At 42.2% G+C, this 18,554-nt stretch overlaps 2 protein-coding genes across 3 annotated transcripts in view; one reads left to right on the top strand and one right to left on the bottom strand.

Moving 5' to 3' along the window:
* Nt5dc1 (5'-nucleotidase domain containing 1) overlaps window positions 1–18,554 on the bottom strand; it is a 97,404-nt gene that overhangs the window by 67,296 nt on the left and 11,554 nt on the right. Inside the window, exons 5-6 of one of the 2 annotated variants that reach the window (XM_051164593.1) lie at window positions 16,266–16,345; window positions 14,720–14,804 (exon numbers count right to left, since the gene is read on the bottom strand). In XM_051164593.1, the coding sequence (XP_051020550.1) occupies window positions 14,720–14,804; window positions 16,266–16,345 (165 nt within the window). The remainder of the gene's footprint in view (window positions 1–14,719; window positions 14,805–16,265; window positions 16,346–18,554) is intronic. The other variant, XM_051164592.1, reaches the window with a different exon arrangement.
* Col10a1 (collagen type X alpha 1 chain) lies at window positions 7,289–12,927 on the top strand. The gene is made up of 2 exons (XM_051164591.1): window positions 7,289–7,454; window positions 10,813–12,927. The coding sequence occupies exons 1-2, from the start codon at window positions 7,301–7,303 to the stop codon at window positions 12,699–12,701; spliced, it is 2,043 nt and encodes a 680-aa protein (XP_051020548.1). The 5' UTR covers window positions 7,289–7,300; the 3' UTR covers window positions 12,702–12,927.

Below are 18,554 nucleotides of genomic sequence, written 5' to 3'. Positions count from 1 at the left end.
TTCACGTGGGCAAAGTCTGAGCATAGCTCAGAGAAGCTGTGTTGGGTGCAGCCTCCGAGACTGTTGTCTATAGCAAGAGGTACCCTGAGCTGGAACAGAAAGTCACCAATTAGAAAACATTTGAGAAAACCAATTGTACGGTTAATTCATATCTCATTTCCAATTTCACATTTCAAGGTATCTTATCAGTAAAATTAAGAGAGGACACGATTGGGCCATATGCTGTTTAGTGTGTCTTACTCTTCCTGGTATCAGAAGTATTGGGTTATTCTGACTTTCAAGGGACTAGAGATAATTGATAGAAGGTCTAAAAAGGTCATCAATGGTTATTATTATCTCTGTGGCAGATGGATTTTATTTTGTTGGCTCTTTTCTCTAAGTAGGGATTACCTTTATAATGTGAATTAAAGCAAGCAGGCGTTTATGTATTTGCCAGTGAGGAAATCAGATGCAGGAAGGCCAGGTGGCTCTTGGAGTTAATAAAGAGCCAGAGGCTGCAGGAGAGATCTTCATCTAGAGCAGTGGTTCTCAAACTACCTGATGCTGAGACCCTTTCATAGAGTTCCTCATGTTGCACTGACCCCTAACCACACAATTATTTTCATTGCTCCTTCATAACTGTGATTTTGCTACTATTAAAATTGCAATGCAAATATCTGATAGGCAGGCTATCTGAAATGTGACCCTGCCTCATGAAAGGGTCATTCAACTCCCAAAGGGGTCCAGACCCGAAGGTTGATCACCACTGACCTTGAATCACTCACATTCAGGGGCAGAAGTCTGTTACCCAGGCAACAAAGTTGTTGACCAAAAGGTAAATAGATAAGACCCCAGCATTAACGAAGTAACCATCACTGACATGACTTTGTTCACATTACTAAGTGCAGTGATTATGCATGCGTCTCCAGGGTGGATTTCTTGGTGGTCTGCATTGCCATGTGAAGTCTCTAGGTAGCAGGGACTTTATGTATCTCAACAGATACTTTATGTCCTATGGGCAGACACTCATTTTGTTCTCTGTCATCTGTGACTACAGAGTTGTTCTGGAACAAGCAGTACAGGGGCAGAGAGAGTCAATTAAGTGTCACCTATGACCTCTGTAACAGGGCAATGCTGAGTTGGCAGACACTGCGTGAGGGGAGTCTGGGTGGCTGGGAAGCCACTGGGCAGCCTGAGGATTTGAGGTGAGGGGCCAGGAAGCTCTCTATATTTTTAACTCAATCAAGTCACCGTGGAGAGAAAGTGATGTCATTAAGTGCCAGGTAGAAAACCATAAATAACACAGCAATTTAAGGGTTACAGAAAAAAAAAAAACCAAAAACAAAACATAAAGCCTTTGTCCAAACTGTCTTCTGACCTGACCTGAAGGTCCAGCAGATTTTCATAAACACCTGTTTTTATGCCTGTGTGTCTCGTTCCTAGCCCTGAGCAGCTATCTAACCACAAAACCACATTAGACTGTTTACACAAATAGATCATTCCTAGCTTCTGAGTCCGTCACAGCACCAACAAACGTCCCTTCACATTTTTTTTTTTTAAAAGAGGAATGAGGCATGGCATGGTGGCAGTGAAAGCCGTAGGTCTGGGAGGGCCCTAATTGAACTTCTGGGCCATTTCCACTGAGGGGGAAAAAAAAAAAGATGAAGTAAGAGGGGAACAGGAACAAGAGCATCCTGATGAGCAAGTGGGTGAAGCGCACGCTGAGTCACCGGCAGCGTTCTCTTCAGAAACTAAACTCAGACAAGATGAACAGGGAAGCTACTCTCTCCATCTATGAACAAAATGCCTGTTCCCTGTGACCTTTGCTCCCCACGGCCTTTACAGCTTATAGTTTATAAAAGAATCACAGTGTTTGGATCAAAATGCTATACACCTTAAAAGAAAGTTCTGAACATCAGGGGAACTTCCTAAGCAAGCCAAAAAGAAGCATCGCAGAGGGGCGAAAACATGTAGGCTCTTGTCACAGACCGTAAGCATGGGGAAAGCGAGCCAGAGATATGGTCTAACCATATGCAAAGATGCTCTACCTGTGAGGTGCATGGAAATGCAACTAGATCAAACTGCGAGTTTTACCTCTAAAGTGTCAAAACCCAAACACAGTTAATAACAGATTTGAAGGTTCTGAGTAAGCAAAAATGGTATTTGAGGGAATATGCAAAATGATCCAGTATGAATGGAAGGAATTTCACGGTATCTGAGAAAGTTGTGCATCTGTGTGTTTGTTTTAAAAAGGAAAATAGAGATGACAACAGATACTGACAATGGAGGGAAGCGCACAGTCCGTCCAGTGGACTACACGACCACTGCCATGTGCATATGGTTTTCATGATAAAGTTACATAAAATACAGATGAAGTCAAAAGTGCAATGGCATTTATCTAACAAAAAGAGAAGAAACAGGAATACATTATTTATAATAGAATAAATAGGTTTTTTAAAGGGTCTGGAGAGATGGTTCAGTTGTTAAAGTACCTGCCTCTCAAGGATGAGGACCCGAGTTTGGAGTCTCCAGAGCCCTTATAAAAGGCCAAGTGGGGGGAGGCATGTCTGCAAGTACAGCATGTGGGGGTGTGGAGGGGCATGGGCAGAGACAGGTGGCTGCAGAGGCTTGATCACCAGGGAGCTGAAGGCTCAGTGAAAGATTTTGGCTCAAAAAAGTAAGATGGTGTGGCAAAAAAGAAAAAACAAAAAAAATTTAAAAACCTACCCGATGTTCACTAGGCTCTGCATGTGCACATAGGTCAGCGCACTCTCACATACACAGATGATATACACATGCACAACACACACAGACACACAACACACAGATACACACATACACCTGCATCAAATCAATACTCTGGATCTAACAAACAACCAGCAAAGATTATAGGTAGACGCACAGGATGGATGACTTAGTGTTTCTACAAATAGACTGCTAGTGGGAAAGAAGAGATGGAGCTAATTACCCTATTAGGTAGCAGACACTTATGAATACTATTGGAACAAATAATATACCAACCACCAGAAATTATAGGAGATTATGTGTATTTATACATGTCTATAATATACATGCATGTGAATATCTGGTGGTATGCATGTGTGAATATATATACCTATATATGTTTGTGTATATGTATACACACAAATTTATACAGGTGTCTATATGTATGTTTTATATCTAAGAGGTAAATGGATAAAAATTTTAAAAATAATTTGTTACACACACCTTTAGTCCCAGCACTCAGAAGGCAGAGGCAGATGGATCTTTGTGAGTTCAAGGCCAGCGTGGTCTACAGAGCCAATTCCAGGAACGCCAGCCAGAAAAATACAAGGAGAAATTCTCAAAAAACAAACAATGAAACAATCAACCAAATAAAAAAGAATTTCTTCTCTGGAGAAATTTATTAAGATATGAACAGAAGAACTGGCACCATACATGTAATTTGTTTCAAAATTTGGAGGGGCAGGGGTGGGTGGAAGGCAGACTGAGTTACAGTGAGTTAAGTTTGGGTGATGGGTACCTAAGTATTTATTGTAGCCACTCCTTGTTTATAGATAAGGTCAATTTTTTCTATAATATAGTTTAAAATATGAGCACAAATAACAAAAATTTAGGTAACTAATATTAAGGAAGTTTTTGAAAACACTATTAGACCAGACGTTCCATTTCATAGTCCATCATGACCACTTGGGGGGGGGCTTTTGACACCTTAAAAATTCACTCTAAACACTAAGCAAATTGTATGCTATCCTGCAGGACTGCAGCAGTGGGGAGAGGCTGAGGACCACTGTGCAAACACCTCACGGACAGGAATGTGCACTATTCACGTGGTGTTTACCTCTAACATTTAAGAGGCATTCAAGAAATATTTGGTGAATGAGTGAAGGACCCAATGTATTCCATGGCAGTTAACTGCTACATGTGCAAAACTAGCAATTCATACTTGATACTGAAATCTTACTGGGCTCACTAGCTCAAGAGGGCAGGGCCTTCTGTTTCAAGTAGAATGGGTTGCCTTCATAAAGCCACAGACCAGTCAGTTTGAACAGCTACAGGTAACACCCAGAATAAAAATAATTTTATACACACAATTAGGTGTGGGTATGGCCAGCAAATACTCTGATTCTACAGTCTGTTTCGGACAAGGCAGTGATTTGTATGTGACTAACAAAGCAAATGCTAGACAGAGCCTATGTGCTGAAAAAAGCACAGTATTTGCCAAAAGGGTTGACTATCTAGTCTGCCAGTAAGACACCACACTTCCTAAAACTAGAGAATACAGACGGAGAAACACACATATATTCACCTACGTCCCCAAATGGAGGCACAGAAGCTCCAAGTGTGGATCTCATTTTTCTTTTTCTCTAAAGTACGAAATGGACTCTGATGATGGGGCAGGAGGCGGGGATCTCCTAGTCCAAGTGTTCCGTTGTGTTCATGAAAAGCTAGATGGGTAGAAATGCTAAGGAGGAAGTTCAGAGTGCCGAGTCTATGAGCATCCACAGGGATGATACCTAACGAGACGCCGTCATCAGGCTCAACCACAAGCACAGATGTGGATGTAACTATATACTAAATGATTAAGGATGTGTTTCTATGGAGCCTGCATCCTGCCACTGAGGAGCAGCTATGGCACCTCCTGTTTCAGAGAGGTCTCCAATGAGCCAGATGCGGTGCAGTTTACAGTACTATAAAAACTTTTTTATATGATATCTAAAAGTAAAGTATAGACTAGAATGTCAACTCTCTGTTTCTCCTTACAACCTGAACTGATGTAAGAGCTGTATTTAAAACCAGATACGATGATACACTTCTGCTTATGAGGCTGAGGCAGGTGGACTGCTGTAAGTTGAGAGGTGCTTGGGCTACATGTAAGGATCAGGGTAGCTAGGACTATACACTAAGACCTCAAAAAACGAGAGCAAAACTTCTAAAAAAAAGCTGCACATTGTATATACCTGAGCATTACATAGAGACATACACAATAATGCAGTTTTTATTTATTTGCTTGCTTGTTTTTCAAGACAGGGTTTCTCTCTATAACGGCCCTGGGTGTGCTAGACTGACTTTGTAGAGCGGGCTGGCCTTGAACTCACAGATCCGCTTGCCTCTGCCTCCCAAGTGTGGAGATTATAGGCGTGTGCCACTGAGTCCTGTAATAATGCAGTTTTTAAACTATTTATTTACTTATGTTTATGTGTGTACGCCTGAATGTGTGCATGTGTACCTCATGCACACAATGCCAGAAGCGCTCAGAAGAAGGGGTCAGATCCCTGGGAACTGGAGTTAACAGGTGGTTGCTAGGCACCATGTGGGTGCTGAGAACCCAGCCCAGCCCAAGCTCCTAACTGCTAAGTCAGCTCTCCACTTTCATGATGAGATGATGCAGACAGACTGTTAAATATGGCAGTCAGCAAAACATTTTTAAAAAGGGAAAGGGAGAATGAATTTACATTTCAAGAGCTGCTAAGCAAGGCATTGTTCAAACACACAAAGGAAATGACCTGTAAGAAGAAGATGAAAAGGGACAAACTTTTATTTCATCGAGTCAACAATCAATAGTCTGATTACCAGTCAACCCTGAGCCTACACTACTTTAATTCTAGTTAGATGCAAAAAATGATGCATTCAGCCTGTGCACCGAATCTGCTCCAAGCATGCTTACCTGCACAGCTGATCCAACTCAGAACCAAAATGATGCCATTAACAGAAAGATGGTCTTTCAAGTCTTTGTTACTTAATTTCTTTGGGTCCTGAAAAACTGATGCTGAGTTCTCTAAGGTTGTAAAGGAGAAAACCAACTATCTAAGCTGGTGATGGTGATACTGTTTACTTCTCTGGGAGAAAAGTCTAAGCGGGATGCTTCAAGATCCGTGGAGGAAATTACATCATTAGTCAACTGTATGTTTAAAAGGCAAAGTCCGAGGACTTTTTTCCCCCTTAAGACGAATATAGCAATCTTATGTAAATAAGCATACTATAGGATTATCAGGCTGATGGCCTTCCTGACTATCAGGTAAAATGAGTAAAGAATTTAAATCCTCCAGGGAAGTTAAACAGCTAATTGCCACAAGCCCAAGATGTCTTACACTTGCCTCAAAATCTTAAAGTATTTAATATGAAAACATCTGAAATATTTAATGATACCTTTTCATGCATTAGCTTCTAAGAGCTTTCTCTAAATTCCTGATATGCAAAACAATATACCTAAAGTTTTCATCATTTTTTTCCTTTTGGCTTAAGTCCCCCAAATTAGCAAACATTTAGGTAAGGTATTTTTATAAAATTTTCCCTAATAACTGAAGGATTAATATGACGATCTAAATCCGTATTTGCCCCCAAAATGAGCCTCATGTTTTTATATATTACCAAATATTTTCAATCAAATAACACAAAAATATAGTTTTTAAAAATAAAAAGGGCAAGCCATCATTCCGTCACGAACCAACACTGGAGTCACAGCTCCTAAAATGAAATGCAGAAAACAATGGTGCACAGTTAAAGCTATTAATATATATTGAAGACAAAGAGTTTATTTTTCAATGAGAAAACAAGGAAAAGAGCCTGATTTTGTACGCCTGCCCAATAGGACTTCCCACTGTAATTAGTGCTTACCACCCCTGAGGGGTGGAGCTTAGGCTCAGGGTAACCTCATGCAATAAGGGAAGAAACAGTATAAATATGCCAGGGCAGCTGTGAGGAGGGCACAATCCACTGCTCACCAGGCAGAGGAAACCAGGGAAGCTGCCCCACACATCTCCAGGGACTCCAGCACAGGTAAGTCTGGACTGAGGGTCAATGGGAGTATCCCTGTCAGCAGGCTCGGAAACAAGCTTTAGTCAGTTATGTATCTTTGGATATGTGCATGATTTTTAAAAAGTGGCATTCTATCAAAAGGCAGCCAGAGGGGTTCATTTGTATTCATCTATTTAAGATGAATTCATCTATTTAATAAAAATGACTGTACAAATTGAAGTTGGCCTTAATGTGAATCTCAATGTATCTTGAATTTCAAGCTATGTCAAAGATTACTTAATACAGTCATCTATCTAGTAATGAGACTATTTGTTGGGGGCCATTTTATTTTTAGGGCATTACTTGAAGGCAGTTTCCAAAAACTAGTAAGACATGTATATTCATGTAACAAAACTTTCCTCTTATTATTTTATGGAATATACTCAAAATATGAAAGGTCAGTCATTAAAAAAAAAGGAGAAATCACACAAAGAATTAATATGTACAGGATCACAAGAGTGAAACAGATTAGTGTGGAGCTTTGTATAATTATTCTCTTGTCTTTCAGAATCCATCTAAAAACATGCTGCCACAGATAGCCTTTCTGCTGTCAATGTCTTTGACTTCAGTTCATGGAATGTTTCATGCTGAGCGATACCAAACTCCCACAGGCATAAAGGGCCCACTTCCCAACACGAGGACACAGTACTTCATCCCGTACTCCATAAGGAGTAAAGGTAAACTCAACTGTACACTCTGCCCTGTCAGCCAGAGGGCTGCTGTTGCTGATAATATTAATGATGAGCTCCTTAACAGAAGGATTTTCAGTCTGTTCTTATCCTATGCTAAGTTCTTGATTGGCTCAAGTTACTACAACAAAATGATGTGTGGGAAAGACAGGCCTGTGGAGGAACATGAGATGCCTGGTTGGTCTAAGACAACGACTGAGGAATATCAAAGACTTATGGATGGATCCATCTTTTTCCCCTTCAAAAGGTGGTTTCATACAATTAACTAATTACCCAGAATCTAGAAATATTAACTCAATAAAATTAAGTTAATTTAAACTAGAATCATAGAAATTTTATGTATCCAATTATTTAAACATTTAAACATAAAAGAAAAAAATGTAGCTTGCAGATATTAAAGAAAATTGGTATCAAATAAAACCAGACAGCCCTCAATAAAGCTAATGGGCAAAGGAAGCAGAGATTCTCATAATTACTTACATAGTCATATATTGTGCAGTGGGCCAATGCACAGACAGAATTATGAAGTGCTAGCTGTGTGGGCTCAGAGTTCCCAGGGCTGCTGGGAAGTGGACATGTGTCTACATCTGCCAAGTGTGTGTGTGTGTGTGTGTGTCTGGTATGGCTGCTCCCTCAGCTTCTCCACCGGGATAGCCTGAGATGCTTTATCTTTCCTCTGGAATCTACCCCTCCCCTGTCTGGCTCTGTTACTATGAAGGCTGTCAAGACAGTCCATGTGAAATAACATGAGGCTGTCAGAGAAGGGCAGCAGTCAGGTCTAAGCTTGGCCAGTCCCGTCTAGCAGCATGAGACATGATGACTGGTTATAGAAACTGTCTACAGATTTCCTGTTCCACAGCGTTTTTCACTTCAGTCATATACTTGGCCTGCATAGAGGGAAGGTGTGTGTTGTAAGCTTTAAATGGTACAATTTTGGAGGCAAGCATTTTGAAAAAATTCAAATGTCTAAGAATGTCTTTTTAAAGGCAGCTTAATATTTAAAAACTATGAGAGATACTCTTGACTGTCTCATAACATATATAAATTGAGGAAAAGATAAAAGCTAGAAGGAAAGAACGGAAGACAAACTTACCCCATCTTAAAGCAGTGAGTGTGGTTTGAGATGCCAACAGGCACTCAGACTTTTTTAGTACTTTACCAGTATCACAAAAAGTGCTGATTTAAAAACAAAATGTGCCACCCTTTGAAGGTTGGACATATTTCTGCCTTCCCACCTAACGCATGGTGCTTATCATCCGACTGTTCTTATTCAGCAAATGGAACTATCTTCCTAACGAAACTGAGAAGCTGTATTTTAACTGTTAAATCTACCTTGGTCTCTTGTTGGTAACGAAGAGAAATCCTATTGATCACTTCCTACTGCCAGGCATCATTGCTCTGTAGCAAATGTACCTGCTCACAAGTAGTGACAGCAGGAACCCAGAACTTGCCCCCTGTACTCCCTGGGCAGACCTGCTCAGCACAGGCTAACAGAGCGAGACCGGCCAAAGCACTCAATTGTGCTGCAGGGAAGCGACTCCAGCCACGATGTACATTTCAACACTTAGTTCTTGCACTGAGAGGGTTAGGATCCTGAGAGCAGCCAACGGTTCAGGCTACAAAGGCTGCCACCCTATCACTGGAGGTCTAACTTCCAACAGCGTCTGATGCTATCCTTTCCAGTAAGACATGTTTTCGCCCTTTGACAGTAAAATATATTTCCACAATTCTAAGACCATTGCTTTTGTACAAAAATGATGATCCTTATAATTGGACGCAGAAGCAAATTCTGCATTTGAAAACTATGCCATTTTATTCCAAGCCATTAAAAATCTTTTACTTTTCAATTTTATTTTAAATGTGTTAAAATTTATACGTACTTATAGATGTATACTAAAGTTAATCTCAGGAGTTACCTTTGAAAATATTAGTAATTACTGTTGGTTGACTACTCTCTCCAGCTATTTAATTTAATAGGAGAGATTCTTTAAAGAATTAATGTACTTGCATATCAAGGACAACTAAAGTGAATGAAATTCTTAAAGTATTATCAAAGATAATTTATAATTGTTAATAACTATCCTTTAGTCTCCATTTTGATTTTTAAAATAAATACAGTCTTAAGAGTTTATCATATTAAAAAAGGTTAGCTTAAAAGTGATAGGTAGACAGTTAAGTGCTTAGCTCAGTGGAAAAGCACTTGCCTAGCATGTGTGAAGTCCTGGTTTTGAGGTCTAGGAACATACACACACATAGACACACATAGCATAAGATAAAATAAATAAATAAATGGATCATAATTAAACATCATTTTTACAGTTTTGAGCTATCTACTGTCACATCTGATAAATCAGCATTACTATGAACCACTTTCCAACATATAAAAAATCTCAAGGTTTTAAAAACTTATTAAGTAAAATAATTTAAATAAAAATTGTATAAGTAAATATTAAAATCACCTGCAACTTTATTGTCATCTTTACTAGTTATATGCAATTTCTCAGAAATGAACACTTGTGTGACATTTACATTGACTATTGCCAATAGACAGAAGCAAGTAGCATCTTCATGGCATATGGTCCACCTACACTGCAGCCACATCCCACTGCTGAGGGGCTTCCTACAGTACCCATCACACTTTACCCCTGAGGCCTCTACGTTACTTCCTTTTGTTTGATAAAGCCATGGTTGCCACCCCCATCGGTGGTCCAATAGCACATTCTGTCACAGGCACTCAGTAAGGGGTTACTAAAGTTCAGTTTAGTATACCAGGAAAACGCTTTGGTTAAATGAATCCACAGCTTTATGAGAGTCAGCAACACTTTGCACTAAGTCTGGTCTTGTCATTCTTTGCCTCGCTGCAAGTCAATAAAGGAGAACAAACGCTCAAGTATATATTGAGGTTGAAAAATAAGAGTAGAAATATAAACTGTTTGGTAGAACATGCTAATTAGGTTTAAGTCTCTCACCTATGTCTTCAAGTGGAACCTTGTGAGGCCAGACTGTTTAGTTCTTCCTTTTCTTTACTTATCTTTCTAACTAGATGATTTTCCTAAGGCAAATGCCATCAACCCACCTCCGTGATGTGTTTATCCTAGACGAATTCTTCAATGCCAGTTTATTTTCATTGCCTCATTAGGGTGAAACAGTCATGGTAGCCGTGGCTTTATGAAACCACCTTCTCTAGAAGTATCTGAACAAATCCACCACCCTTACCTTGTAGCCCGACTCAAGACTGTTATGTGGATGAGTTACCTGGAACATGGTGGGACACAGGGCACTACCGCACTGTCCTTAATTGCCTTTAACATGCTCATGCTGGCTGGTGTGTTGGTGTGTCTTACAGGACTTCAAGTAAGAGGAGAGCAAGGCATTCCTGGTCCACCAGGCCCAGCTGGACCTCGAGGACACCCAGGTCCCTCAGGACCTCCAGGAAAGCCAGGCTATGGAAATCCTGGACTCCAAGGAGAGCCAGGCTTGCCAGGACCACCAGGAATATCAGCCACTGGGAAGCCAGGCCTGCCAGGCCTGCCAGGCAAACCAGGGGAGAGAGGACCATATGGACACAAAGGAGATATTGGCCCAGCTGGCTTACCAGGACCTCGGGGCCCTCCAGGGCCACCTGGAATCCCTGGCCCAGCTGGAATTTCTGTGTCAGGAAAACCTGGACAGCAGGGACCAACAGGTGCCCCAGGACCTAGGGGCTTTCCTGGAGAAAAGGGGGGCCCCGGAGCCCCTGGTATGAATGGAAAGAAAGGAGAAACAGGATATGGTGCTCCTGGCCATCCAGGTGAGAGGGGCCTTCCAGGTCCTCAGGGTCCCGTAGGACCCCCTGGCCCTCCTGGAGTGGGAAGAAGAGGTGAAAATGGCTTCCCAGGACAGCCGGGAATCAAAGGTGACCGGGGTTTCCCGGGAGAAAGGGGACCATTAGGGCCACCAGGTCCCCAAGGTCCTCCTGGGAAACAAGGGCGTGAAGGTATTGGGAAGCCAGGGGCCCGGGGAGCCCCGGGTCAGCCAGGTATCCCAGGGGAAAAAGGCCACCCAGGGGCTCCAGGATTAGCTGGGCCTCCAGGAGCTCCTGGCTTTGGAAAACAAGGCTTGCCAGGCTTGAGGGGACAAAGAGGGCCTGCTGGCCTTCCTGGGGCCCCAGGTGCCAAAGGGGAACAAGGGACAGCAGGCCATCCTGGAGATCCAGGTGTGACTGGATCCCCTGGGAATATGGGACCCCAAGGTCCTAAGGGAATCCCAGGGAACCATGGTATGCCAGGCGCTAAGGGTGAGGCAGGTCCAGTTGGGCCTGCTGGGCCACCTGGGGCTAGAGGGGTAAGGGGCCCCCCTGGGTTAGATGGAAAAATAGGGTATCCTGGGGAGCCAGGTCTCGATGGTCCTAAAGGTAACCCAGGGTTACCAGGACCAAAGGGTGACCCTGGAGTGGGAGGAGCCCCTGGTCTTCAAGGTCCTGTTGGCCCTGCAGGAGCAAAGGGAGTGCGTGGACAGAGTGGCGAGGCGGGTCCAAGAGGTGAGCCTGGAATACCGGGTACCAGGGGCCCCATTGGGCCGCCAGGTATCCCAGGATTCCCTGGCTCTAAGGGTGATCCTGGAAATCCAGGTCCTCCTGGCCCAGTTGGCATGGCAACTAAGGGCCTCAGTGGGCCCACCGGTCCTCCGGGTCCTCCTGGTCCGAGAGGCCACAGTGGAGAACCTGGTCGCCCAGGGCCCCCAGGACCCCCAGGACCCCCCGGCCAAGCAGTCATGCCTGATAGTTTCATAAAGGCAGGCCAGAGGCCCAGGCTTCCTGGGATGCCTCTTGTCAGTGCTAACCGTGGAGCATCAGGAACGTTGGTGTCTGCTTTTACCGTCATTCTCTCCAAAGCTTACCCAGCAGTAGGCGCCCCCATCCCATTTGACGAGATTCTGTATAACAGACAGCAGCATTATGACCCAAGATCTGGGATCTTTACCTGTAAGATCCCAGGCATATACTATTTCTCCTACCACGTGCACGTGAAAGGGACTCACGTTTGGGTAGGCCTGTATAAGAACGGCACGCCCACGATGTACACGTACGATGAGTACAGCAAAGGCTACCTGGATCAGGCTTCAGGGAGCGCCATCCTAGAGCTCACAGAAAACGACCAGGTGTGGCTCCAGCTGCCCAACGCAGAGTCAAACGGCCTCTACTCCTCTGAGTATGTCCACTCGTCCTTCTCGGGGTTCCTGGTGGCGCCCATGTAAGCACTTCCCGCCAAGCTCATCTAAATCCCTCGCTTGGAAAGGCTTCCCCCCAGTTCCATCGCGCCCGCCCTGGAGATGCGGATGGAGGTAGGCTAAAAGTAATGTGAACAACTTTAACTTTCTAAGATGCACTCCGAGGCCAAGTTTCCTCCTGTAAAAGTGAGCAGCCACGGTGACCGTGTGAGGACTCTCCTCAACACTCAGGAATCCTAAAGCCCTGGGGAGAGGGGGGGTTCTGTGATTCTATCAATATTTTAAAATTTACCATAAGTTAAAAAAAAAAAAAAAAAAAAACAACCAAACTCACAAAAACAGAAATGAGGTTCCAAGTCACCATAAATTTCATTTCATTAAATCAGCATTTTTCTTTCTTTCTTTTTTTCTTAGAGCCTGTTTTTTTTTTTTTTTTAAATTACTATGAGAATTTCTAGGATACATACAGGAAATATCATATAATTTTATATCCTTTAAATACTTGAATATTCAAATTTAAATGACACTGTATACCCGAGGCTATTTCTGAGGGGGCATCACTCGATGGCTTACATAGTCCCTTTCATCAAGGTGAATTCAAAAAGTACAGGTGCATACAGACTTTTTGAAGCACTCATAAGAAACCAAAATGTTGTTATTAAAATTAATTTGAATCATGAGGTGCTTTGTCACAGGCTGTTTCAAGCTTTTCTGCGATTGCAGAAAGTCCACATACCTGGTGCAACCTGGAAACAGGTGTTTGGCTTATTCTTATGCCCGTAACACAGTGTGATTACTCTGATTTAATTCCTTGCTGCATCTTTGTAAAGTGATTTTATGGGCTTTAAGATAATTAGAATAGCCATCTTGTGTGCCTTCCATTCCAGTGAAAATATAATTAACATTAAAGATTTCCAAGTCGGACTAGAAATGAAAAGACATTATTTATTTATGCTCTGTACTGTATTTTGATATTACTGTTTAAAACTGTTAAGCCGTACCTCACTTATTAAAGCATGGAGTATTTAACCTACTTGTTATTATAAAGCAATAAAATGACATGAATAGATCTTTCTTCTGTGATGAGTTTACTTCAAAGCAACAACCGGCTGTTCTCAACCATACCTTACAACTTTTTATTCGAAACAGTGGGTGATTTTACAGTTATCTGGGTTTGTCCCTCTGTCAAGTTGGACATGGCTTACACCATGTACTGCGAAGATCTTAAAAAAGTGCCTCTATGAGCCAGCACCAGAGCTGATGAGTAGACACAGGAAAATACAAATATATAAAACATCACTTGGAGGGAGAGAAGAGGGTGTCAAATATCAAACTGAAACAAATATCCTGCTATTAATATTTATTGCCTTGGCACATTTTAGTCATAATATTTAAAATTATTTTGAAGGCTTGATTTATTGAAAGGAAGGCATGCAATTTTTTTGGTGTCACTCAAAAGGGAACATATTTCAAAACTTAACACCCTGCTGATCAGCACCCATCAGCCCACCTGCTAATCAAGCTCATCGGACTCAATCCTAGGGTAACGTAGCATTAAGGCTATGTTTTCCTTGGAATAAGACTCTCTACAAACCTGCAGAGGAAAACCAGAGCCCTGCTTGAGGTTGGCAGTGACTCTGCGCCCATTCTAGGTCAGCCACTCCCACTCCTTAGACGACAATGGAATTTTATCAGCAGGCACTTTGACTGTCTCTCAGTCACTACTACATTGAGGGTGACCAGTGTCACCAGCTCCCGTTCCTTTGCCAGCAAACAAGGACTGGGGCTCTCATTCTTGGGATCAGCCTCTGGCCCGGGAGAACTGCACTGGGAGACATGCGACAGCAGCTGACCAGACTGGCTCACACGCCTGACAGCTGCAACCACAGAACAGATAGGAACACAGGTCCCAGAACTAATTTCATAGCAAACATTTTCACCGATTAAATCCCAAGAAAGGAGCACAGCAAAAGCATCTATCTAATTCAGAAGAGATGGGGCGTTTAACAAACCTCTACCAGGAAGCCTCTCTTCACGTTACTCACCCTTAAAGGCTGACATTTTAAAATTGTGTTGTATACCAGCAACTATATCCTTCCAAAAATCAAATGTTTTTTGACCTCTGTTCTGCTAAAAAAAGAAATTTCCAAATGTAACAAGTGCAGTGATTCTGTTTCTCAGCATAGTGGTAAAGCTATGGCAAATCATTATGTGTGTCGACTTTAAGGTAGAAATTTGAGTTTTGGAAAACACGACAGATTAATACAGAAATACTCATTTTAAAAAAATCACCAGTACAAGTCAACACACAAATAAACATCACTACATATGAAGTTCACACAGCCCAACTAAGGGAACAAGGTTCGTTCCTACTGCCTAACGCTATAGGGTATCTAGCCACATGAGAAATTTACAAAGTGCTACAGCTTCTGAGAAAACAGAACCTGCCACTTAATGTGTGGTGGTGCCACAGGGCTCAAAGCAGCGGAGCTCAGAATTCAGTGTCCACCACAACTGCATTCCACATAAATATCACCAAGTCACTGCAGCAGGATGAGTGAGGTGCTCAGTCCAGAATGGAAATCATTTTACAGAGAATTTTCCAGGCTACCAAAAAAATTTACATCCAACTATATGACTCCTCAGCCTTTTGCTTCATAGAAACACTACCTTCTTTTTATACAAAAAAATGAAGATTGCATTTACATCACGATGCACACTACAAAATACAAAAGGCTGATGAACAGGGGTGAAGTTCAGCAGTGGAGCACTTGCCTGGATGCAGAAGGACATGGGTTTGATACCCAGGCCTGGAGGGGAGGGGAGGATGTGGTACTCCGCACCCCCATTGGTGTAAGAAAAGGAATAGCCTCCATATTCTGCTAATAAAAACTACAATGCTGGGGTACACCTCTGTGCGGATACACCTGCATACTCAAGGCCCTGAGGAAAATCCCTAGCACCAAACCAAACCAAATCAAATTGAAAATCTCTCCTGCTCGCAAAAATGCTCATGGATACATGACTGTAGTTCTCATTTTAATAAATAAGCCACTTACATGCTTAATTGTGATTTTTAAAAGACAAGCATGCAAACACAGCTATATTCATAGGTCTTAAGTCTAAGTATAAATTGTCAAATTAAGAGATATTTATCTCGTGAGCAGGCACAAAGCAAATGGTTAATTAAAACTATTTGCCTCATGTTTCTGGTTTGATATTTAGAATACATAAAAACACAAGGAAGTTTTCTTAATTACCTGTACTTTTTTTTTTTAATCTGCTAATGGAAGCAAGAAAATATTTGTCCAGAGCATGTTTTGTTTTCTTTTTCTAGACTTTTACGCCCCCTACTGGAGAAGGGAGTGACTTTTTCCTGACCAAACTTTTTTTTTTTTTTTAAAGAAAGGGTACTGTTATTTAATTTTCCAAAAATATTTGCGACCAAATTCACCATGTCTGCTTACTCGGTCACTTCTGAGACCAACCAAAGAAGACAAAGTGAAATCTCAACTTAAAAGTTACACATAATTAACTCCTAGTACTTAGAACTAAATACTGTTTTGCTTTTTTAAATGAGTGCCCACTCACCTTTGTTAAAGAATCCACCACTCTGGCGCACAGAAGAGCCCCAGGCAGGTCAAAGTAGTTATCATAGAAATAACACTTTCCTGAAACAAACAGACAGACAGACAAAGTCAGTGCCTCCTGCTTGTGGCAAATAGAGAAACGTGTAGGTCTGAATGCTCACTTAACTATCAGGAAAGCTTCCACTTGTTACTCGGTGTTGGAAGTGGGGAAAAGGTATGAGTGCAGTGGTGGTGTGCGCCTGCACGCGGAGGCCATTCCTCTATGGTTGGTTTTTAAGAACACCAGGACTCCACGTCTTTCTGCTTCCAAGCCCTGGGATTGCACCATGCATGCCCTGGTTTTTAAGTGTGAACTCGGATCCTTTCTGGTCTTTTTAATTTTTATTTGGGGCAAATGTTACTCGTGTAACGCTTGTCCTTGAACAAGGCAGTGCACACTGATACTCTCGGCTGCATATGGAGAACTTCCTATAGTAATTTCAGTGAAAAGCCCCATTTCAATTCAAATTGGCATCACAAGCTATCCTTTCTTTTTTCATATTAAAACTTTATTTCTATTCAGAGTATATGAGCGAGCATTTTAAAGGTTTAATGACAATAAAAGAAAGTTGAAACATGACATATGTAAGCTAAACATTTTATTAAAACACATTTCACTGTAAAATATATACCCTCAAAACAGAATATATTATCACTATAAAATGCAATATGAAGAAGCCATAATGTTATTAAATGTCATCAAATTTTAAAACAGTCAAATAATCTAACATTAGAGTCTTATGAAGTGTGCTCCATAAACTGCCCTAATGTCTGTGTTAAATAATAATAATAGCCCAGCTAAATACTGCATTCAACTTGTATGCCATGTCAGACAAAGATGACATCCAGGGGGTAACGACACATATCAAAAAAATTCAAGAGTATGAGACAAGTCAACTCCAGGATGACCTTGAGTAAACCAAATCCAAGCCCTTCCTTGGCACATCTGCCACCTTTGGATTCCACGTCCCAGGAAAGATGGTCCAGTCCACATCCCTGATGCCCAACAGCCATCTGTGCTGCTGAGTGGCATCACCCAAAAGATATAACAAGGTCACGTGCGTTCTCTCAAAGGCCCTGGAACCTCGTGGCCAACTCAACTAACAAGCCAGTGAAGCAGCACCTCCACCTCCCCAGGAATCTCAGTGAAAGCCAGGGTTCCTAGTTCCTTATTTTTAAAATATCTAATTTTACCAGACAGATGGGCTCAGATCGTACTTTAATGTAGGCATAGTCCAATTGCTTTATGGAACTGCGGGGCCTTTTCCCCCTTCATTCTTCTTTCCACTTAGAAGATTTTATTTGAGGGGTGAGGGAAGGTTTGGTGGCTGAGAGCATGCGCCGTTCCTGTGGAGGACCCAAGTTTAGACCCCGGCACGCACGGTGGTTCCAGCCAAATGCCTGTAACCCCAGCTCCAGGCCGCCTTGGCATCCTTCTCTAGGCTCTATGTGCACCTATATGTACTTAAGGTCTTATTTTGAAAGGAGATGGGCCTTTATTGGGGAGCACAGTCTGGTGTCCCAGGCTCTGCACACATGGATGGCAACTCTGCCACAACCAGGTAAGATCAGGCCAGTTCCAAACCACCAAGACGCTTATAGAGAGACGAAGCAGCAGGAAAGGTTGATTCAAAGAAGCAGCGCCCTTTGGCAGGAATGGCGTGGACAAATGAGCCTGTCATAACTGGGTCAACTGGGGACCTGCTCTTTCTTGTATATGCGAAACATTTTATTTTTAAAACATATTCGTGATTTTGAATAAACTCCCAAGTGAAACACTTAGGTATGAGCCTAGCTTTCCTTGGAAAAGGGAAGAACTTACTTCACAGGGCTTTTTGCTCCTGGGAACTGAACACAAGACTTCACATACACTAGGCACACTGTACCAGGGAGCGACATTCCCAGCCACAGACAGTTCATTATTACTCGGGAGGAAGCCTTTGATTGACATGTACAAAAGCCTCCTAAACTGAACTCAAAGGCAAAGTCCTGTTTTCTTAAACACTGACTTTGTCAAAAACACTTTCAAACCACCAGAGAGACTTAAAGATATCCCCAAAGGTGGCAAATGTAACAAGGCAACACCGCAGTAGCAAATGTTGACTATTTTTGGGTTATCACATGACTGAAAGGGAGAGGGTACATTTTAACATTGTGGTGTGGTAGACAGAGCAGAGGGTTAAAGCAGAGAAAACAAAGAAACGGCATAATTTCCTGAGGACTCCTGTCCATAAAAAGGTATCAACCATGT

This window comes from Acomys russatus, chromosome 21 (genome assembly GCF_903995435.1).
Source record: "Acomys russatus chromosome 21, mAcoRus1.1, whole genome shotgun sequence".
Lineage (NCBI taxonomy): Eukaryota > Metazoa > Chordata > Mammalia > Rodentia > Muridae > Acomys > Acomys russatus.
Note: the sequence above shows the minus strand (reverse complement) of the source record. Positions and strands in the feature narration are given on the sequence as shown.

What these genes read in the sequence shown, in the direction of transcription:
- Col10a1 (XM_051164591.1), top strand. Translation starts at nt 7,301, where the DNA reads ATGCTGCCACAGATAGCCTTTCTGCTGTCAATGTCTTTGACTTCAGTT. An exon ending in GTACTCCATAAGGAGTAAAG is followed by an intron (nt 7,455 to 10,812) that starts GTAAACTCAACT and finishes TGTGTCTTACAG; the next exon opens with GACTTCAAGTAAGAGGAGAG.